At 38.6% G+C, this 24,104-nt stretch overlaps 1 protein-coding gene across 1 annotated transcript in view; it reads right to left on the reverse strand.

Moving 5' to 3' along the window:
• Positions 1–16,208: 16,208 nt before the first annotated feature.
• Positions 16,209–24,104, reverse strand: part of LOC138717797 (activating signal cointegrator 1 complex subunit 3) — a 277,866-nt gene continuing 269,970 nt past the window's right edge. The window contains exons 40-42 of the mRNA XM_069851636.1: positions 18,971–19,177; positions 16,907–17,082; positions 16,209–16,809 (exon numbers count right to left, since the gene is read on the reverse strand). Coding sequence (XP_069707737.1) covers positions 16,656–16,809; positions 16,907–17,082; positions 18,971–19,177 — 537 coding nt within the window. The 3' untranslated portion in view covers positions 16,209–16,655. The remainder of the gene's footprint in view (positions 16,810–16,906; positions 17,083–18,970; positions 19,178–24,104) is intronic.

A 24,104-nucleotide genomic window follows, 5' to 3' on the forward strand; every position in this document is an offset into this window, starting at 1 on the left:
GGTAGGAAGCGTTCCCTGAGTGGATTTTAATAGGATGACTGTTTTAGTTTTGTACCTGTTTGTGGTTACAAGCTTAATTAACTATATGAGCATTGTGCACTAAGCCAGGAGCAACCCCTCTGCCACTTAACAGTTTCTAAATTATTTGGGCACCATGCAGGCCTGTTGGTACTCTCCTCTGCATTCTGTACATGGTGAATAAGATGCTTTATTGCAACTGCAGTACAAACTGCGTTTGTAACTGTTTTCTTCAGCAGTGATGTGGAGGAGATGATGTCTCTGAGGAACATGCTGTGGGATCAATTCCTTACATTGGAAGGGGGCACAGGGAAACAGCACCAGACTCGAAAGCTTGAATCCAGTTTTAACCTATTTTGGACTGTGTTAAATCTGTTGCTGTGGGGCAAGGGTGTTTCCTAATGCTTGGCGTATGCCTGTGAGTAATATTTTTTTACTTAGGTTTTGCCTCGCTGTTGAAATGTTTTGTCTAAACCCTGAATTCTGACTATTATTCGATGATGGTGGGACTCTGTTTACATAATGTGTTGGCTGGATGTAACCAGTTGAAGCTAGAGCCTATTAAAAGGATGGTTTCCCTGCAGCGCCTCTACTGAGGAGTGTCCACTACTTGCAGCTGGAGGGAGGAAGCTCCAGGGCTTGCTTGCTCTGTGTAATTCCTCTCAGATCTAGCTGGTAGATGAACAAGGAATTGTCATTTCTTTGGTCTGGCAATAGCTTGGTGATGTTTATGCCACATTTTTGAAATGTGCCAAAACTTAAGATGTACTGGAGTCTGTTTTTAATTTTGGCTTCAGCACAAAATGCTCCTGGTGTGTGGCTCAACCCAGCTATTTGTCAGGGCAGCCATACTGGTGAGAGAGGAGAAGACTGTGGGTGTTGGGTCCTTGAGTGGCTAATAAGCTTTAATTGCCCTGCCCAGTCTCACCTGGCAGCTCTACCCACAGCCTCTACTCTCAGTGCCTGCCCGAACCAGGCTGTAGGGTTCCTGGTCCCAGCAGCACTGTAACTGCATTTGGATAGGGACCCTGTTGATGTGAATCCTGACCCACAGGCTGACTTCCCAGCTTGATCTTCGGCCATGGACTTGCCGCTACGGACTTGCTGGATGACTTGGCTCTGTCCTGAGCTCGGCTGCCATCCCCACACCAGCCCTGCTCGCTTTGCTGAGGTAGTGTGGGGTGGGCCCTGGCTGGTAAGGTTCCTGTCCTGCCCACCTGGCCGTTTCGCTTGGCTTGCAGCTCCTTGTCCTGTCCCAACAGCCTAGTCCTTGCTGTTTACTGATGCTGGCCTGCTTCTCTTCGTTGTAGGGTTCCAATTACTCTTTTGCTTTCCCTCCTGGGAAAAGGGTGCTGTGTCTCTAGTGTGCTTGTCTATCCCTTTTTGCTTTTTTGCCTGTCTTGGAAACTGTTGTGCTCTGGGAAGCTTCCTGAGAGGTACCACAAACCTCTGCAGGGGGCAGGGGTCTACCTGCACTTATGGGAAATTAGAAAACACAAGGCTGGAGAGGTAAGGGTGTCTCATGACACAGAGCTTCCTTTGAATTTATTGCAGGAGCAAAACTTTTGAGTTTGATTGAAGTAAAAAAGGTTTACAGGTTTGGTGAGATGGTGGACTCATCTAAGCTTGGGCGTAGTTCAACTGCTAAAGGGTGGGAGAAGAACAGATTAGGAAGGCTTAGGCTCCCTGCACCCGAAGCTTGCTTGCCACTTCTCCACATAGGAGGGTTAGGCAGGAAGCTCTGACCGCCTTGGAGGGCTGGGGGGACTCTGCAGGGGCGCAAGAATCCGTCTATCCAGATCGGTTTACAAGGCTAGGATCATACAATACAAGCTCTTGGAGGCAAGGGCTGTGTTTATCTCCATACAGTGTAGATCACAATAGGATCCTATTTCTGTTTAGGGCTTCCAGATGCAATGCTAGTCAATGTCTATAATAAACAATAATATTAATAATAAGTATTAACATGCCAAGCTGCAAATCACTGACATAGTTTTCTAATATTGCTGGTTACTTTCCAGTATTGTCCTCCAGTCTTACTGCAGTACATTGTATACAAAAGAATTGAAACCCAATAATTGACGTGTCAGGAGTTTGAAGGCATGATCACATTTTTAGTCCTGAAATCCATCTATTGAAACTGACATCACAAGTGAGTTCATATGCCTAATAAACCCAGTGTCCAGCATGCACAGACTGTTCTGTATACTAGGACATTAGTAATTAGGCTGGTAACGAGGCTGCTGTTGCATAGAATTACTAGTATGAAAATGGTAAAAGTTAAGCATAATGAGAATAATGTAGTGAAAATGCAAACAGTAGATATCAGATATGACATTTATTTTCACTCATGGGAAGACAGCTGAAAGAAGGACTCTAGCTATAATTTCTCTGCTTTACTGAATATATAAAAAGTCTACAATGGTTTCATTCTTCTGACCGCAGTAATGTAGCCTTACAGTTGAACAGAAATGTAACTTTAAATTTAGATTTTAATTTCATGTCTGATTGCAGACATAGTAGAAACTTTATCCTAAAATAACATTTCTTCTATAGCCAGCTCCGTTTGTGCTACTGAAAGAAATAATAATGAGAAAGTATTCCAGCAGGAGGAGCTGGTTTAGAAGCAAATGGATTCCATGGCAACTCCTGACTCTACATGACACCTAATAACTAGCATTTATGTTGGAAATTGCCTGTGTTATCTTGTACCCCAGATCTGGTCTTTTTATAGGGTTTTCCCGTCATTGTAAAGCAGAAAACCCATAAGACGTGAATTTTTTTTTTGTTTCTCCTAAATGTAGATCCAATAATTAGCATGAAGTGAAATGAGTTTGTCTGCCTCAAATGTGTGTGCTTAGGTAGGTTATTTTCAAATGAATGGAATTTTTTTTTTAAAGAATTATTTCAGAAATGAAATATTTGCTGAGAAATGTATTGATCTGCCAAGGGAAGAGTTGTATAGGATAAGAATATTGGAACTGCGTATTTTTTAATGTCATAAGATATCCATATTCAACAATTTAAAACATAACAGAAAAAGATCCAAGAAAATCAAATGGGTGTCTTGGTTCTCACAGTGCTGAACGCTCCAGGGGAATCTTGCAGTGGGAAGTCGGAGAATAACCCAGTGCTATGGGCATCCTATCTGCGGTCAGTCAGCCAGTTTGACTGATTTATGATCTGAAGAATGTGGATTTATTTCCTGTGCCATGATCCAATCTAGTGCACATGTGAGTCCTGACAACTGTTGCTGTTTGAGTGTGGAATATTTGAACTTGACATTTTATACCTAAATTGAAAGGAATCTCTTCTTAAACCATTGCATAGTAAGCAACTTTTGCCCGTGACAGTTTCAGTAGTATTTGGTGAACAAAAGAGCATTAGCTGAAATTAACCCTGCAGATGAAGTTTTCTGTAAATACTTTGTGGCCTGGCCATTTTCTCAGTTAACTGTTGTTTAACTGGTTGCTTTAGGGCCTCAGATTGTAGAAAAGCATTGCCTAGGCTTGGAAAACAAGAAAAAAATTGTCTCCTGTGGTCAAATGAAAGATGATTCAGGTTTGTGTTGCTCATCTCTCTTCGGTATGAGTGAAAGAATGAAGAAAACTCAAGATTTTGTGACTGTTTGACCCAGGAGAAGCACAATTACCAATGATGTTCTGAGGTGCAAGTGAAGGGTGGCCAAATTGAGAAAGATGGAAGACTCTAGGGTAGTGTAATCTTATTGCTGGGTGTTACTGATAGCAAAATACACACCGATACCTCTTGAAGATGCCTCCATTTTAACTTTTTACCCAAGGGAGGGAGTGCTTTTTTTCCCTCTTCCTGCCCATACAGACAAGATAGCCCTTATTTATTCCCTGTCATTCAAAACCTGGAGTGATCCTGAGAAAAATACCAAATGGATGGGTAGAAAATGTGAAAATGAGACTTGGTCTAGCTCACTTCTTACTGTAGCTCTCAATTAAATGCTAGCATGGAGTTCTTTCTATGGAAAGCCTGATCTGTCACATAGATATTTGTGACTAGTGCTTGGGATCATAAACAAACTACTGTAAGAATAGTTGTAACAGATCATGTAACAAAGGTGATGGGGGGAAAAAAAGGCAAAGCCACAATCAGAGTTTGGAACCCAGTTTGAAGATAAGTGCATGGAAGTGGAATAGGCAATGGAAAATACAGAAAGCCTGTAGAAACATTTTCTGGGTAGAAACAGCAGTGAGAAAAAACTTTTTCAACTTTTTTAGGTGTAGGTGTTTATCTGTGAGAGAAAAGAAGGTACACCACAGAAAAGAGAAAGAAGGGCATAAATAAACCAGAAGCAACACTAGAGAGATTGGGAAATTGAAATGGAGACGAGTTGAGGGCTGAAATAGAAGAGCAAACATAATTATGGGAAAGGAATAAGGATTAGGAAAACAGAAATTTCAAATGGGGAATTATTTGATTTATTCTTCTTCCTATATCTTATTACATTCCTGTTTTGCATAGCCTGGAGTTCTGTGGTTTGGAGAAGAGATGGCAGAACAATGTTGCACTGGTGACCTGAGCTGGACAGGGATTCTTACATGAAAAGGTAAGTGGCAGATGAAAGAATGAGAGTTTGGTGTTTGAAGAAGTGTTTGGTGTCTCTGCCTGCACTCCCCCCAGCCCCCACCTTGTATTTTTTAATTGCAGAAAAATAAAGGTATAAAAGTAAATAAATGGAACAGTGAACGTTAATTTTAAAGGATATTATCTTCTCCAGTTATGCATAAACCTAACACAAAGACAGAGATCTGATTCCAGTCAGTAATCTCTTTGCTTTTCCAAAAGATCAAAGTGACATTTCTCCCCTGAATGTTAGTTTAGGTGGGTTTTTGCCTTCCTTCAATAGCTGGTGGCAACAGTAAGTGCTGACTTGAATGGCTTGTTATGTTCATGTTACTAAGTGGGAAGTTTGTTATTATAAGATTTATATATGTAACTATCTCTCTATATAAATATGTAACACTACCATGAATCTATCTAGTCTTCCTTATCTGAGAAATGTTTACATAAATGACTATTCTATTAATGTCACATGCTATACTTCTGAAGGTAAGTATGCAGGTCAGTTTTTAATGTGGATCAATTATTCTTAATATCATATTGGTGTGATGTAACATTAGAGCTACAAGAATAGGTGTGTAAAATTGAAAGAGAAGCATATAAACTTAGTTTATAAAATGAAGAGTATATACTTCTTCAGGGATATAGCTAAGAAAGGATTTTTAAATAGCAAGAATCTCTCCTTTAACTGTACCCTGAGTGGAATTGAAGATATGAGCTGCTGAAATTCCTATACCTGGTGAATATCGAAAACTAGGTATCAAATGAATATGGAGAATTAGGTATCTCAAATGAGACTGAATAACTGCATATGAAGAGGGAAGCCTAGCATAAAGATGGGACACAGAAATTTAACTTACATTTGATACCTTGCCTAAGGTTATGGGAGAGGTTCTTGTCCGTTTACAATATTTTACTTGGAACTTTCCCCTGAAAACAGAGGCTTGCTGTCTCTCAGAACAACAAATAAAACTTACGCTTTCTTATTTCAAAATAAACTCTGCCATCTGCTCTCTTGTTCAGTTCTTTCTTCTCTTTCTGACCATGTTTTCCCTCAATATGCCCTAATCACCAAGTAAATGAGAGAGATATGCTTTTGTGGAAGCTATGCCATCGTGCAAAAAATAATTCAGTGTAATGGAAGCAGATAAGATTGTGTAATAAAAAAAAGAGACCCATTGCCTCACAGCAATGTGATTCAAAACTCCATCCATCTTTGGAGATGGGATTCTTCTTTTCTCATTAGGGATATTTTTTCATCTAATTTCATCCGATTAGCAATTTTTCATGGTCATGAGTTCTTAGTCTGTTCCTGTAAAGCTAATAGTTCCTAAGAATTAAATAACTTAAGGACATTAACTTTCCATCCAATTGAAGAAAATACATTTTATCCCAGAATTAGAAATGTTATAAAATCTGCAGCTGTTAATCTTTGAGTCCTAGGTCTGAGTGAAGGATTAAGTAATACCAGTGCTACTGTCTATTCACCAAATCCTTTGAAAATAATAGCAGAAACTAAATTTGATCTGCTAATAATATATGTTGGGAATGCATTTAATCTTCCGATCTCTGAAGCAAAGGGCAATGCATCAGCAGAACTTTAGCATATTTTCTTGTCACCTAATGTTGAGACCTCTTTCAAGGTTCTGTTTGTTTCCTTAGCAGCAGCCATGTTTTCCAAAAGATCTTCACTGATTTGATTAAATTAATCCAGCTGCTCCCCAAGACTTTCAGACAAATAGTTAAGTACTGCATATATTGAAAATGAAGAAACAAAGCATTTGGCATTCTTGTCAATGTCCTTTTGGTGAGATTTTTCCTTTCTTATTCCATGTTTACAAAGAATAGAATATTCTAGCAATTCATTTGGACCCCTTATTTCTAAAAAAATTCCCTTTTTCTTAAAGGTTTTGGTCCTTTAAGGTCAGCATTCCCTGAGGACCTTGGTCCTGGGAAAATTTTGGCTAAAGTTCGGTTTAGTCAATATGTATTTAAGTTTGGAATAGAAATTTAGGCTTCTGTTGTCAAAACAGTGCATCAGAGCGCATCTAGATTTCTACTTTTCTATTCCCTAAAAACTAAAAAGCCAAAATAAACATAACACCCCCCAGCAACAAAAAACCCCTCTCCCAAAACCAAACCAAAGAAGAACCCTTTCCATACATCAAAAAAAAAAAAAATTATCTCGTAGCTTTTATATTGCAACAGTATGTTCGCGCTTCATTCAGCTTGCATAACCCAAATGTAATTTCTCCTACTCTTATGCACCTAAAGAGTTTGAATGTCGTTGCTTTACATCTTCTGGCTTTATGGATGGACATAATTCTAGGAGGTTGGTAGCATTTCTTGGCTCTAGAGGGCAGGACTATACGAGTTCCTTGATTAAGTCAGTTAGTTTTACTATTAAAACTACTTACACTCATAATTTAGCTATGTTTTTAACAAAACAATTTAGCAGTCTGTTACCCAACTATAACTTTTTTAAAAAGACAACAATTTAGTGTATTAATTGAGAATTACACAATCTGGATAGTTTAGAGCTTAGCTTGATTAATTCTAGATATGCTTAGAATAGTAGTTGGAGAATTTCATCCAGACAGTGGGGTGATTTTACTCAGAGCTGCTTTTTCCTGAAGGATTCACAGTCCTTATCCTCAGAAAGTCTTTGTTTCAACTTAAACTCTTATCATGGAGTACAAGCCAGAATATTAAATTCTTTTTTTGCCCTCAACTTTCATTCTCTTTTTTTTTTAAATTCCCAGCTTTACCAGCTTCCTCTGTTAGTTAGTTTCCTTTTCAGTGAAACTCATGGAAAAATTAAGTGTTCTGCAAATTGGGTGTGTAATTTAAGTCTTTGAGGTTACAGTGTTATTTCTTCTTTTTTGCGTTTCTGGCTTGAAGTGTTAAGCAGCAAAAAAAGTATTGTTGAGTCAGCTGTTATCAGTTCTTATAGGTCTTGCAAGCTCATGGGATGAAAACATAGTAATGAGCTGAATATAGCTGCATGAAAGAAAACAAACCAAAACAACCGTTGAACAAGTTTGTTTCTTTTTTCTCCAGGTTTTGATTTCATGGCCAGACCGAACAGGGTGAAAAAAATGATTGTAGTACTCTTTGGGTATGTCAGGTGCTGTAAAGCTGAAACCTGGGGACCATCAGAAGTGTAAGGCAAAAGGTCCTCTACTATTGCAGTCCAGCTACAAGATACTGACATGGAATGAAAAAAAATTCTGAAATAGTAATATTTGTAGGTGACTATGCCTGCACTTACTTTATCAACAGGAGGCAAAAATTGTTAGCAAAAGTTTCAGAAACATTACCTACCTGTTATTTCTTCTGAGTTAGTGGTTAGCATTGCAGAACCTGGCACTGCAACTATATAACTGGGTGAAAGCAAAGTCATAATCCTTTATGACTGTGTTTTGCAACTTCTAAACCTATTGCTAAGGGATCTTTCTGAAGCTGTAGGAAGCATTTGCCTTCTGATGTACATACTATTGTACGTATATCGCTGAAGTTCTGTTCTCTTAAGAAGAGCAGAGCATGTATTTTCCTAATATCTGCAAGGACAAGGCTCAAAGATGTCAATGTTTGCATGTAGGAATCAGGTAAAAATATGTGAGATGCACAAAGACAGAACTTGACTAGATGTGTATTACGTGCATGGGGATGGCCTGTAACTAGTTCACTTTGGTCAGTCCTGAGCGTTTCATTACCAAGGAGAACTCAGAAATCTCCACGTCTTTTCCCAGAGTACCTCATTCCATATGTGAATCAAGCCACCTAGAATTAAAATCTAAAATTAAAGTGGCATTTGCCTTAATCATACTGCTAACTGTGCTGCGTGTTTTGCGCCCATGTTATTTGCTTAATATATTCGTGGAGTAACATTGCATCATATTTTGAGTTTCGCACAGTAGGGCCTCATGTGGTTATTTGTAGATCTCAGCTTGCTGGAACTTAATCATGGACCAGGACTTCCTCTGTGCCACGTGTCTTACAAACAGAAATTGAAATTCCTCTAAAGGCTCTGTCCCAGTAAGCTTAGTCCAAGCATAACATAAGAGATTATGTCTGCAGGGGCTGGGGGAGTGGCATCGGACAGGGTAGAGCCATGCCAAAGAAACAGCAAGATCCTGTAACTGGAGTAAACTGTTAAATAAGTCATGTAGTTTCTCTTGGTAGAGAGTTGAACTATTTTACATTGTATTTTAGATAGGGAAAAAAATAGAAAAAATATGGGGGATAAAACTTACTTTGGCATGGGTGAATGAAGGGGCCTTTTAGTGGAGCTGTTGGAATCCTCTCAGTGTTTTTTTCCAACTCTGACTTTAGTTGTTGCAGTCATTTGAGAAAATAAAATAAGGCTTAATTGCACAATCTTCACAGCAACAAAGATGACAGTTTACCAGAACCTGATATAACTGTACTACTACAATGAGTAATTAGACCCTAATTAGTTGGATTTGCTAACAAATACATGAAGGGAACTCATCATGTGTTATTGGCATCTGAAAAAATTTTATCCTGTTAGCTAGAAGAAAGTACTGCTGTCAAGTGCATAAGCCTAATTTTTCCACATTAACACTACACAGTAGAAACTGAGTTATTTCCATTCCAAGGTGCAAATTAGCTAGTTTGTGAAGAATGCTGTTTATCACATTTACGTGAAGATTTCAAGTGTAGTTAGAAAAAGATGGTGATATTTCTAGACTCCTTTTTCTACTGTTCTTCTTGCCAGTAATTAATAACATAGTCCTATAATATTTGTACATGTCTCATGTTAGGAACAGCAAGATTTTTCAAAAATACCCAACTTGCCACTGCTGGCATTACAATTAGTGGTAACCTTATTGTTTGGAATGATAATATTCAGCACAGAACACTTTTCATTCTTTATTCCATTTGTTTTCGAGCATATGAACAATAGTCAATGTTTTTACTTATTTTCCTTCCCCAACATATTCTCATTTCTATTCCAAAATCTAGATGTAGACATCCCACCCTCAGTGGTGACTTACAATATTTTCAGTGAGATCTTTGTCTTGTCCTGTTACCTGTGTGATCTTTGTCATTGTGCAATGAGATGTCACCAATTCTGCTGTGTACGGATCTTCTGCAAGGAGAGATACAAGTCTTCTATTTTGGGTGCACGTTTTTATTGGGAGTCTTGGTAGGCCAAGACTAAGCAGTGATGCCTAATACATAGGGTTAGTGAGCTTTCACGTGCTTTATTACTCAGAAGAGATTTGAGCAAAAAAGGAGGCTGTGATTTGCTAGCAATAGGCATGCAGAAGAAAAGCTCACCAAGTTGTAGAGTCTTAGATTCAAATCACATTGATGCAGTATGGAGCTCATTAGAAGATCTGAGTACAAGACATTTTGTAAACATATTTAATTACAGGATGGCATAATCGCTGTGGAGAATCCTTTTCTATAGAGCTTGTTTCTTCTGTCTGGCTTGAATCCTCTGTAGGAATTATTTACACAGAGACTCGTTTAGTACAAGCAGTACAATTGCTTTCCAGGGAAGTCCCTTTAATATGAAAGTTCCTTTCACACAGCTCATGAAAGCAGCTTAACCTCTTACTGCTACCAATGTGTGACATTAATAACAAACTCGGTTAGTTCATTCCTGAGCTTTTGCAAATCACTTTAGAAAAATATGATCAAAACTTCTGCAGATATAAGTATTGGCATATCCTGTTAAGTGCAGAGTGTTCGGAGAAGATATGTCGTTTCACAATATGTTTTTAAAAAGACAGGTGGTAGTCAAACAGCATACAAACAGGCATAGCATGTAGGTAGAAGTGGGGTCACCGTTCTCAGCAGCAGCCCTACTCACCTTTTTGTGTTTCACATGTCTCTCTGGGCATCCTATGGCATTCAAAATGTTCTGCAAAACAAGCCTTATGAGAGGTGGCTGAGGAAACTGGGGTTGTTTAGGTTGTTTAGCCTAGAGAAAAGGAGGCTGAGGGGAGACCTTATCACTGTCTACAACTACCTGAAAGGAGGTTGTAGCAAGGTGGGTGTCAAGTCTCTTCTCCCACACAACTGGTGATAGGACAAGAGGAAATAATGTCAAATTACATGAGGGGAGGTTCAGATTAGACATCAGGAAAAATTTTGTCACTGAAAGGGTTACCGGACACCGACACAGGCTGCCCAGGGATGTGTTTGAGTCACGTCCTCAGGTATCCTTTAGATACCTGGAGGTATCTAAAAAACAGGTAGATGAAGTGCTTAGGGATATGATTTAGTAGCGGACAGGTATGGTTGGACTTGATGATCTCAAGGGTCATTTCCAACCAAGGAATTCTATGGTTCTGTGATTTTAAATCTGGCAGTACACAAACGTAAATAGTGAGATATCGCATATTAAATGGAGCTAGATATCTGCGTGTAAGCAACTAAACCAATACCAAAGCTGTGCAGTTTAGCTGGAAGAAAGGATACCTACATTTTTTTAAAAGAAGTTGATATAAAATCACACAAACTTACCATTTCATATGAGATGTAAAGCACGCAAGAACGCATCATAGAATCCCTAGGGTGTAAGAGACCTTTGAGATCATCAAATAGAACAGTGCCTGTCTGCTACTAAATCATATCCCTAAGCACTTAATCTACCCATCTTTTAAATACCTCCAGGGATGGTGACTCAATTACTCCCCAGGGCAGCCTGTTACAGTGCTTGATAACCCTTTCAGTGAAGAAGTTTTTCCTCATGTTGAATCTGAGCCTACCCTGGTACAGCTTGAGGCCATTCCCTCTTGTCCTATCACTGGGGTGAAGAGATCAACACCCACCTTGCTACAACCCCCTTTCAGGTAGTTGTAGACAGTGATAAGGTGTCCTCTCAGCTTCCTCTTCTCTAGGTTAAGCAATCCCAGTTCCCTCAGCTGCTCCCTGTAAGACTTGTTCCCCAGCCCTTTCACCATCTTTCTTGCCCTTCTCTGGACACGCTCCAGAACCTCAATGTCTTTCTTGTAGTTAGGGGTCCAAAACTGAACACAGTATTTGTTGTGCTGTCCCACCAGTGCTGAGTACAGGGGCAAAACCACTTCCCTGGTCCTGCTGGTCACGCTGTTTCTGATACAAACCAAGATGCTATTGGCTGCCTTGGCCACCTGGGCACACTGCTGGCTCATACTCACCTGCTGCCAGCCAACACCTCCAGGTCCTTCTCTGCCAGGCAGCTTTCCAGCCACTCTTCCTCAAGCCTGTAGTGCTTCAATGGGTTGTTGTGTCCCAAGTGCAGGACTTGGCACTTGGCTGTGTTAAACGCCATCCTGTTGGCCTCAGCCCATCAATCCAGCCTGTTCAGATCCCTCTGCAGAGCCTCCCTATCCTCAAGCAGATTAATGCTTCCTCCCAGTTTAGTGTCATCTGCAAACTTACTGAGGGTACTTTCAGTCTGCTCATCCAGGTCATTGATAAAGATATTGAACAGGACCCAGCACTGAGCCCTGGCAGGCACCACTTGTGACTGGATGGGTGCCTTCTTTTTACACCCATGGCTTGGCTTTTCGGTTACAGAATGACCACACAGCTTTCCTTTTTACTCTCGGCATTAGTTCAGTGTTTATGGAGACCTTTACGATAAGGAAAAAATATTTATGCTTTGCTTGTATTACCTTACTTTGTCCTGCTTCAGTACTTACTACATAAGCTAGCATAGCATCCGTAACCCATCACAGAGAGATGAGCTTAAAAAATTGATAGTTCACAGTGATAGTTCACTTCCACTAATAACTGTCTTCAAACAGGTGTGCAAATAGGGTTTACAGGTAGTGGAAGGAGGTAAGGGAAATTCTGCCTTAAACAGGAGGGGTGCAGGTAAGACAAGAGAGTGATGATTGAAGAACTGGCTGCAGTAAACAAGCAATTTCATAAAGAAGCGATGCCTGTATATCTTAAAAATATCACAGCCTTTTTTTCTTGAGTGAGGTAATTACGTAGGAATTTGGATTTGGGCTTTGGCATGCAAAAGCAGATGCACATGGGAGACCTTCTTCTCTGTGTAAGTACGCTCCAGAACTAGAGAACTGGAATTCTTTAAATGCAGCCCATTCAGCGAATGTTCAAGTCTGGTACTCATCCTGAAGGAAACTTCAGGAAGTCGCTCATCAACCTCCATCCTAGAGATGGTCTTTAGAAGTGAAATAATGATGAGGAAGAGGAATTTTGGGTCAGCAACATAAAACCCTGAGTTCATCTGGGTGAAATTAGGACCTCCAAGATTCAGTTTACAACGAAAGAGAAAGACCTACAGTAGTGAAGATGGCTTCCAGGTGCCCCAGTGTACATTCACAGCTAGAACCAAAATCTTAAGTTCTAAACAACAGATTGCACTGCAAGAGCTCCTCAAGATAAGATGGAGGATGGCTGTACATACCCAGACCTCTCCTTGCTCCTGTTAAGTACTGCTATGATGCTGCTGTCAGAGTAGGACAGGGTAAGATGGAAAGGGCGAAGCTGCATAGGCAGACTTAAATACAAGCTCCAACACAAAAAAACCTCTGAGTATGGGAGGGGAGAGACAAAGAAATGCTTATAGAGCATCTAACCTGTCACAGTGAGACAAGGCTCAACTCGACTGCTTCACTCAGTATGAGTACATGTGTGTTCAAATACAGACCCTGAGTTAACATCAAGTTTCTGGGGAAACTGAAGAAATCCACAACAGAAACTTTACAATTATTGACTGAGGCTTATGGTAAGGAGATCTCACAGGTCAAGTTGGTGCTCCAAAGAACCAAATTTTTTATTGGTCGAAGATGTGAAAGCAAAAATGATGGAGATCCTCAACAGCCTTTCAGAAAATGATCTGTGGAATTGCTTTGAGCATTGGCAGCATCGTATGCAGCTGTGTGACAACTCAGAAGGGAACTATTTTGAAGGTGATCATGGTTGATTTTCTCAATTTGTTAAAAGATTGACAGGCACAGTCTTGAGTTGTTTTGTGTCAGACTTTGTACATCTTGATAGATGAGATGGGCATGTTTTTTGTTGCTCTTTCCAAGTTTTGGAAGAAGTATCCTATCTGAGCAGACAGGCACTAACTGCAACTGCTCCTACGGCAGAGGAGAGAGAGAAGTAAAAACCTGCTTGCAAGCTGGAATAAGAAACAACATTAACAATTTTCTGTATGCGCTGTTAATTTGTTCATTTATCCCTAACGGTTATAATTACATCAACAAAGTATTTATCTCTGGTTTTGTTTCCAGTCTGATTTTGATACTTTTTTTAGACAGCTATTCTCACTTCCTGCCATTAGGTATCACTGGATAGAACACATTGATTGTTACTTCCAAGCGGCTGTTTCAACTGCATCAGAATTCCTTCTCTCGGATTTTTCAGATACATACTGATTCTAATCAATTAGCTTAAATTCATTCTATATTAGTTCAGACTTTGTTTTCATGAATGCAATACTTCTGTAAAAAAAAAAGTTTGAAATAAGTTATCCAGAAATTTCCTCAAATTATTTCTAAGAACAGTTAACATGCTAGGAAATTGAATACAGTATTTCCAAAACAAAGAACAAATGGTACAAACGACATTACAGAAACTCTTTAATTGATTAATACAGAATACTAAAGCTATTGTCTAACTGCAGAGTAGCAGACTATTTTGTGATGTGCATTAACAAAACAACAAGAGCTAGCGTCACTGTATTGGTATGTTGTTTGACTGTGGAACAGTTCTTTTTCCTAATGAATTAAAATTATTGAAGGACAATATATTGCTTCAGCCAAGAATTTTCCTGAAGAAAGGATTTAATTTCTGTGAAAATTGACTTGCAGATTAGAGAAAACAACTCTTAAAAATGGGTGTAGGACTAAGTAAATGTGTGTATAACCAAACTTTTGCCTACGAATTTGAAAAAAATCTGTTTGCTGTATGACACAGCACCATTTTATATTGGTATAGCCTAAATGGTAAAGGAGGCAGTTGTATAATCTAACAAGCTGTAAATATAGTGACAACTTCTTTTTATTATTGTCCCATTTTCTTAGGCAATAAATTCAACCTATAATAATGAAATATATTTTTAACATTATCAGGTGATGTTGAAGTCTCTGAAAACTCAACTGCAGGACTGATTAATTTAAAAAAATTTCCCACAATTTAGAGGTGCCAGATATTCGTGAAACAAATTAATGTTGAGCTGTTGACCCTTTGAAATCCAAAAGCCTTCTCTTTGCTGCAAGGTAATGTTGCCAGCAGGTTGAAGGAGGTCATCAGCACTGGTGATGCCACACCTAGAGTACTGTGTCCCGTTTGGGGCTCCAGAGTACAAGAGAGGCGTGGACATGCTGGAGAGAGTCCAGCAAAGAGCCATGAAGAAGGTGAAGGGACTGGAGCATCTCTTGCATGAGAGGCTGAGAGCTGTGACTGTTCAGCCTGCAGCAGAGAAAGGTCAGGGTGAGATCTCATCAATGTATATAAATAGCTGAATGGAAGATGTTAACAAGGACAGAAACAGGTTCTTTTCAGTAGTGCCCAGCGACAGGTCCAGAGGTAAGAGGCACAAATTGAAACATGGTAGGTTCCCTCTGAACAGCAGAAAACACTTTTTTTTTCACTGTGAAGGTGACCAAGCAGTGGCACAGGTTGCCCAAGGAGGTTGTGAAGTCTCCATCCTTGGAGATATTACAGTTATCTGGTTATACTCTTGAGGGCAACTGGCTCTAGGTGTCCCTGCTTGAGTAGAGGGGTTGGATCAAATGACCTCTGGAGGCCTCTTCCAACCTCAACTGTGCTTTGATTCTATGTGGTTATAGCACCACCAGGGTAATTTTTTTCTGGGAATCCTCCAGGCAACAACTCTACTGTATTCTTTCATCTCATGAAACACAATGGAAAAATGATCCCTCTGACAGGTAATGCTTACCAGCTACATGCAAAGCTGAACAAGTTCAAATATTAATATTCAGTTTAAGGTCTAGTCTATCTGAATGAAGATACACAATGTTTCTGCAGTAAGTTGCCTCCAAGTACTCGATCAGCATCTTAAATCCCCTTAAGGCTGAGAAAAGGACTGACCTCAGGATGTGTAGATCTAGGAAAGCAGTCTCATAAATATATTGTGCAGAATATAAATGCTGCCACCTTGTCCCATCAGATTTATGTCTTGGAGATGGAAATGCCTCCATGGTACTATCACTGAGCTGGGCATCTTTTGGACACTACCTCTTGTCTGCAGAACATTTCTTTGCTCACGAACTCTCTCTTGTAAACCCTAGAACAGGACTCCTACTTTTATATGCCTTAGTCCTTCAAAATTCAGGAAAGGAGGAATTGTAGATATGCAAAATATATATATGTATGTATGATGTACATACGTGTAAAGGATAAACTTTAATTATGATCTATATAATTTATATTGTGATCTATATAGCATCATTGCTATACTAGAAATATTTTATACTAATTGGCATGCCTTTATAACTAGATTTACTGCATACATAAATAATACAAGTTTTTGAAATGTATCCTTCAGATTATCACCTTCTAAATGCAGTATGTATAAGAGGAGAATTTTGTTGCTATATATCACATATTTTACACTGAAAAACCAAATAAAAAAATTCTTATGGACATATTTTTATTAGACATGAAATATTACACATCCATCAATATCTTCAGCAGCTCTTAGATCAAATGTTGTATTTTTCCCTAGAAATTAAAAAAGTTGACTATTTAAACTGTATTTATACATAGGCTACAGAACCCTTTTTTAAAAAATGAAGACTATAGCCCCAAATTTGCACAATTACAATATCTCTTAGTCTTTTATTTTGATGAGTCAAAATTCAATTAACAATATGACTTCTGAAAGAAGAAAGATGAAACAAGAAAAGACAAATCTTCATAAAGCAGTAAGGCCACTGTGGCTAACTCTGTGTTACCAGAGCCAATACAGTAGTCGCTTTCAATTTCCTAGTTGTCTTGAGGTTTGAAGTTGGTTCCACTAAGGCAAACATATTTTTGACCAGATGTCTTAGCTGCAAGACCAGTTCTTTTGAATGGGTTTTTCAGTCACCTTTCAGAGCTAGGTGACTCATAGCACCAGACACCTCTGTTGTGACTTGTGCTGAAGTACTAGCTGGTACAATGTTCAGGTAAATATCATACTGTTGGTCCATGCCCAGGTAACTGTCACTCATGACATACAATGTGTAGATGCACCTAAAAAGAAAAAGCAGAATCATTAGTTTGGAAATTAGGTCTTGACCCCTTGGAAAAGTTAATCATTACGAGAACGTAATTTGTAAATTTGTCATACTTTCCAGGAGTTTCTGGAGTATAAAATGCAACAGAAACAGTATTTCGATTTCTGATATATCCAGTTCTTTTCAAAGCGATGAGTTCTTTTTTATCAACTTCTCCCAATATCAAAAACCATCCTTCATCTTTAACTTTGGGGAATCGAGGAGCCACAGCTTTACTGTCTTGCTTTCCCTGTTGGGGAAAAGAAACAGCTTAGTAAAAAACTAGAAATCACATTTCCAAAATGCCATTCTTCCTTGAATCAAAAACACCTCAAAACCATGTTGTCATGAATTGTTACATAGGACTATAATATAGTGAGATATAATACTTTTGTGATTTCTTTCCAGATGAAGGGTTTTTTAAAAAAAATAAAATCTCAGTCCACAGAGAGAAGCTCAGAATACAAGATGCCATTTCGCTTATTTTGTAAGCTATTAAATCTTGAATGGAAATGCTATTCCCTTTCTGTAATTTCATCTAATATATTTCAAATGCTATTCTCTGCAGAAGGGTTAATTGTAAACCTAGGATCTTTAAGTAATGCTAAACAATATTGTTCAAGATTAATGTAAAGACAAAAACAGTACTTGAAGTCTTTATTTGAGGTTGATATAGCAAAAGGAAAGATTATTTCAGTGATTCTTTAAGACAGTGACTTTACTGCTGAAAGCCGAAGATATAATGATGCACACTCAATCAGCATTCATTTCGTATTCTGTAGATGGAAAGGTTTTACTGAAGATTTATACAGAAGAAAAAGCACCACTATAGCAATGAAGTTTCAGAAGTAGTTTGATCCAGCTCTTTCTCACAAAAGAAGGATCAAATTCTAGGAGATGTTTATAAAACAGTGAACACTGCATGAAATACTCCTGCTTCCTTCTTTTCTGTGGCTTCTGGTTAGGAAATGTCTCAGTCAGTAACTGACACAGCACATAGAATGACTTATGGAGGAGCTTTGACCCTGTTTTCTTTGTACCAATGAGACAGTCTCCCCTTGAAGCTATGCTGAACCTGCTGTAGTCAGGACAAGAAATCTTTTGGGAAAGAATAATACTTTCCAAATATAATTCTTTAATGAATTAAAGTTAACTTCAGGATTTAGAACAGAACATATGTTTCCTATTATTTTTATCAAAATGAAGTTGTCTTAAGAGTCTCAGAACCAACATCTAAAACTGTTCTCTGCTTCTGTCTTGAACTCTTCTTTGTACGTTAAGAAAAATGCTGGTAATTATCATTCTTAATTGTTGAAATGTTAGAGAAATTCATTAGCAGAATTCTAATCGTGGTGGTCCACATGTCACTCATGGTATCCAAATGACAGAAAAGGCATCTGTAAGGAAGTGACAGCTACAGTGTCAGCAGTGCCTGATTTGAATGCAGAAGACGTGGCTTTCACTCTTCCAAGAGATGACAAACAGGTACTGCTGCTATGGGCAGAGCAGCTGGAAGCCTATGCAGCTGCTGGTGTTTCTGTCTTGGCTAATGAGGATGAGTTAGATGACCAACAGGAAATGGGATGTGTTTAACTGGGTGAAGGAGTGGAACTGAAATTTAGGTGTGGAAAAGAATTGTATGTAGAAGTTGTCTAGGAGCTGTTAAAAAAAACTCATGTAAAATATGAGGGAAATATCCTCAGCAAAGGCCTGAGGATGTGTTACAAGTAGAAACATACTTATAGGCATGCATCTGCTATGCTGTTTGGATGTATATAGGAATATAGTGGGGAAACAGGATGTGCAAGAGTATTAGTGGTAGGAGTCTGGGCCTGGTGAGTACTGCCTGTGAAGTTATCTACTGTTACAGGTCTTAGACCCCAAGCAAATGAAATTTTTAAGTTTCTGGTTTGTAAAAAAATAAGGAGAGATTTTTAATTGACTTGAATTGGTCTAAGATAGTACCTTAAGAGTCTATTTATAGTCTGTGAAAAAGATTAAAGGCTGTGAAAATTTTTATAATTTACATAATACCTAAACCATAAAAAACTAAAAAATGCTGTATAAAGCATTATTGATCCAGTAAATGGATTATTGGTAGCTTGTGCACTTGGAAAGGAAATGATAAATTAATCTACCTGATACCCCATCTGTGTTCTTTGCAGATTTATTTGGAGCACATACTCTTGATCAGCATGTAATTTGATCCATCTTTTGTCATCTCGCGTGTCAGTTGTCAAAATAGGAATAGGCACTTCGTTCTGTGGCTGAACTGGGTCATCCCAGCAGCCCTTAATGCTCAGGCTGATGTTCAGAATTGGCAAACGGCACAAGAAATTCCAAGCCTGTAGAAAAACCAAATCCCTGTGGATTACAACACAATCTATACAACTCAGACCATTGTCACTGTGACAATAACAATTCAATACGCAGTCTACATATATATTCTATATGAATAATATTTTATTATGTATTAGAATATTGTATCATATGATTCTAAGAATCATTAACCTCTTACTCTACTTTCTTGTAAGCAAATAAAACAAATGTGAAACTCCTGAAGCATGTTATACATGCTCCACTAAGATTACTGATTTCTGAACAAAGGAAAATTCCATACCACTCCTGATTAAAGTATTTTTCCCTATAAGCCAGTTAAAAACTAGTATAATTAAGTTTTAAATTAAACTTCCTTAGCATAATCCATAAAGAACAAGTCACTGCAGTGCTAATTAGCAATGGGCAAACCTCAGAGAGTTCAGAGGATCAGTTCAGATATTAACCAAAAGTTCAACTGCATATCCGAAGTTATCCCTAGTTTTTTTTTTTCAAGGTTTTCTTGCATCAGTCTTCATGAACTCCACTTCTTACAGTATTCTTGAGAAATCTTAAGTCTCTGTGGTTTCTCACGAACTGCAACAGCCCCTCAACTTTCGCGCACCCCTGTACAGAAAACTGTTGCCAGAGGCACACAATTTGTGTGGCTGAACATGATAGTCTCTTCAATCTTAAAGAGACACCTTGAAAACGCAGCCTTGTGTGTCTTTCATTTCAGGTTTTATCAGACAAGTAAAAGCAGCTCTGAGAAAAATGAAAAAAAATGGAGGTGAGTAACACAGGCTTCCATTTAGTAAAATTGGCATGTTCACTCAATGAAATTCGTTATGAAGAAGAAATGGAAAAATTGGCTGCAGAATAGCAGCAGTGGTTTGTGGCCTCACTATGGCTGAAAAAGAGAGATGAAGCTGGCACTGGAATAAAAAAATGCCAAAACCAAAGAACCATCCTCTGTCTTGCCCTCCTTCCCCTCTACCCTCAAAACAGAATAGGAATTAGTTCTTCACACATGTTTTCAAAAATCATATATGAAAAGCTAGAGAGCGGGAAGGATAAGAAGGAAAGAGAAATATTGATCTTGGAAAAGAGCCAGCAGATGTCAAAATAGGAACTTGTGGGAATGAAGACAGTAGGCATAGTTGCAAGGGTAATAGTGGCATGAAACAGAAATATTTTTTTTTTGGAAAAAGAATCATAGAATCATAGTGTGGTTTGGGTTGGAAAGGGACCTTAAAGATCATCTAATTTCAGCCCCTCTGCCATGGGCAGGGACACCTTCCGCTAAATCTGGCTGCTCAAGGCCCCACCCAGCCCTGAAAAAAAGACTAAAGTATGTTTTATTTTTCATGTATTGGTTTGACCATCTTGTGTTTCAACAAGATCTATTTTCATTTAGATTGTGCTTGATGTGTCTCTGATTTCTTTTTCTGTGCTGGAAGACCTAAAGCCCTAATGAAAGCTCAGTTAGCTTTGTGGAGACATCATTGCCATGATTCATACTTGCAGTAATGGTATAAGTTAATACATAAACAGGGATGCAGCAGCCCAGGTAAGCAGACCTAAGACCCCTAGGAAGGGGTGGTTCCATCCCTTTCTTCAACACCCTCCCTACCAGCTAGCTGTCCCTCTCTCCATCCCCGATATGTTGCCATGACCATGCTGTGATTGTGCAGCTAGATGGATCAGGTTGCTAATCATTTTGGTGACAGCATGAACTCAGATCAGCTTAAAGCTGATTGTGGAAGCATATTCACTAATCCTGTGAGTACTCTGAATAAGCATGAACCTTCAGTGCCACTGAAAGAAGTGGTCCAGCCTCCTCCCCTGCTGGCACAAGTATTCATGTAGCTGCTTGGCTACAGGACATTTTGACTGTCAGCAAGAGGGCTGATAGGATCCCTCCTCCCCTCATCCCCACCTCCTCTCCTGAACCAGCCACAGCGTTTGTGCAGCTGTGCAGTGAGTTGGGTCAGGAGAGGTGAAAATGGCATGGGGAGGGCAGGACTGCCCATTTCGGCTGCAGCACAGACTTATGTTGGATTAAAATGGCTGCATTACCAGAGCCTGGCTGAACTAAATGAGAAAACCGATTTAGGCTAAAACTAATCTCTCTCTCTCTCTTCCCTGTTCTGTGTGCTGCATGAACAGCTGTGTCTGTTCAATGGAGAAGGTGGGGAGGGCCAGCTGTGAGTGCTCAGGAAACGCAGTGTAAAAGCTGGTGAATTACAGTGATGTTCTTAATAGTTTCTTAGCTAAGAAAGGACAGGAAAATTATAACAGAAAACAAACAGCTAGGATCTTAAGGAAAAGACATCCCTCTTTGACCCAGCTCTGAAAGGGAGAAGGGTAAAAGGAGAAAAAACCCACCACAGACCTCCCTAATTAATAAATTTGTTGTTGCCAGGATTTCACTACATTTAACACACAAGGCACTACTAAAATGATCTCCAGCAGATCACAATGGATGAGTAGCAACCCTTTAACCAGCAAATATTTTCTGTTTAACGTAAAGGCTTTTAAGATGAAGCTTACTGTAGGAAAGGTACAGACCTACTGTCTGTGCACCGAAGCAATGTACTTCTGCTGTGTTCAGCAGAGGCACCCCAATATTATTTATATCAACCCAGGGATCACCCCTTTGGTTATCCTTTAGATATCATTTAGCCAGAAAACTTTTATGCCTACCATCTCAGAAGACAAGACCTGTTACAATTATATTACAACAAAGTTTAATTTCAGCAGATATCATAATGCATTAAGTCCTTCAGTAGTGTTACCTGTCACTCTGCTGAAGACTGATTTGGTCTGGCTTATGCCACACGACCCCAACACATTCTATTTGTCAAAAGCCAACATGTCCTCGTGTAGCTTTTACAGTGCAACCAAACCAAAGTAAGTAACTTACTAATTAGATAAGAAAGTAGTTGTAATATGTCACTCTCCAGGTCTTGTGTATTTGAAAATTAAAGGCAAAGTTACTGCTGCTTGGTCATTGATACAGTATGATACAGTATTGATGCAGGCTGCCTTTTTATTATCCATGCAACGTGGAGAAAATGAAGAAATGCTTTTCTCACGGAGGAAAAAAGTAAAGTAGTAACAGCTGAAAATGAAAATGAAGATTATAGGAACACTGATACTTCCAGAGTAAAGGCAGCTAATACTACAGCAGGGATAATACTTTTTTTAAATCTTGAGGTTTCTCTTTTCTTCTTCAATAATACAAATATTAGGTCAGTGTTTCAAAAGGTGCCTCATGCCTAAGTAACTTAGAACCAGAAATAGGTTTATTTAAGAAATCTGATTCAGAGTGAATCACTGAAACAAACAAGGAGCTTAGGGCAAATATCAGAGTTACAGTCCAAACCATTTTTGAATTTAGGCTGTTTTTAAACCCCGTTGACTTTCAATGAGGTTTAGGATTATAACTAACTTTTGGAAAATTCAGCTAAGGCTCCCACATCACTTAGGTACTTCTGGGCAATTTTACTGGTTTTTTTTTTCCTCTATAGGATGACACAAACATGTATTATTTCCTTTTTACTATATCAACATGCCCAAAGTGTGCATGTACATATATTCTATATACATATTTACCTACCAAACTCATAGATTCAAATTATAATCACATGAGAAATTCTTCATGAACCTTTGATAACATCATTAGCATTTCTGCCAATAATCTGTCTCCCCAGGACTTAGCCTAATATTCCAAATCCATGAGCAGCTTCAAGAGCTGCTATTTAAAAATTAATTACCAATCTGCTTAAAAGACATTTTCTTCTTTCCAAATGTGAAATTTCTTCCTATTCCTGTGCTTCAAATTTACATAAAGCTCAAGCTGTTTTTACCAGTTTCATGCTAGTAACAGGTCTAAGACAGAGGTTCAATATATCGTTAGCGAGAAGTAAAAGGTTTGTTAGGAACAGAATGTTTTTGGCAATTTAGTGGCATATTTACCACTTTGTTTGACTTTCTTCAGGCCTAGCGGCAGAATTCTAGGCTAATTCTCTATAGCCTTATATTCTTTCTTTATAGAAAATATATCATAAGGATGCATTCTTTACTGAAGAATTTCTCTCTTGGTTGGCCCCTGTCTAAGTGTGCATTGAAAGATTATATATGAAGGCATTCAACAGGCAGTCTCAATATAAAATTTCTGTGCAAGTTATTTTTCTTCTGAAAAAATGCTGTAAAGAATATAAAATGTTGGTATGAAGGTTTTGCATTTGCAATGACCTGCATAACACAGTCATGGCTTTGCTATACCCAATAGAGCTATTCCCAACTCACGGAAATGAAACTTTCTCTTATATGATGCTATGACATGTTTTTCCCTCTTATATGCATCTGTATTTACAAACATAGATATATAGAGGCACAGAGTCATTCACAGTGTGAACGTACACACCACATAACACACAAGCTATTTTTGAAGAAACTGCTAAGACATTTCAATACGAGCCAAACATATTTATCTGAGGATTAATCTTCATCTATTGAATCAGACGAGAACACTGCCATGCATACAATTATTTAATTAGCAGCCAAATCCTCTGCCAGTCAGCAGCCGTTCCAGGCATACTGATGGGGCAGTAGATGCAAATCTCACAGTAGTACTGCTTTTTCTCATTACTACTGCAATTAGCACTTAAATTGATGCTTTAAACATACTAATTTCTGGAATAATTCAGGATTTGTATGTTACCTGGGATCGCCTCACTGCAGAGACGACACCAGATTGCTACGCAAATTGAAGCACTTTTGAGCCAAATAACCATCATCGTATCAGACAGAGCCAATTTGCATTTGCTTTTAAAGATAACAGAATGGCAATTTATGCAAATAAATTAAGTAAGTTTACTTCTGAGTTCTCCCTGAACTAATTATAACAATGTTCTAATTTTTTCTCACAACTAAAAGTTGGACTGAAAT

This window comes from Phaenicophaeus curvirostris, chromosome 2 (assembly GCF_032191515.1).
Source record: "Phaenicophaeus curvirostris isolate KB17595 chromosome 2, BPBGC_Pcur_1.0, whole genome shotgun sequence".
In the NCBI taxonomy this organism is placed as follows: Eukaryota; Metazoa; Chordata; class Aves; order Cuculiformes; family Cuculidae; genus Phaenicophaeus; species Phaenicophaeus curvirostris.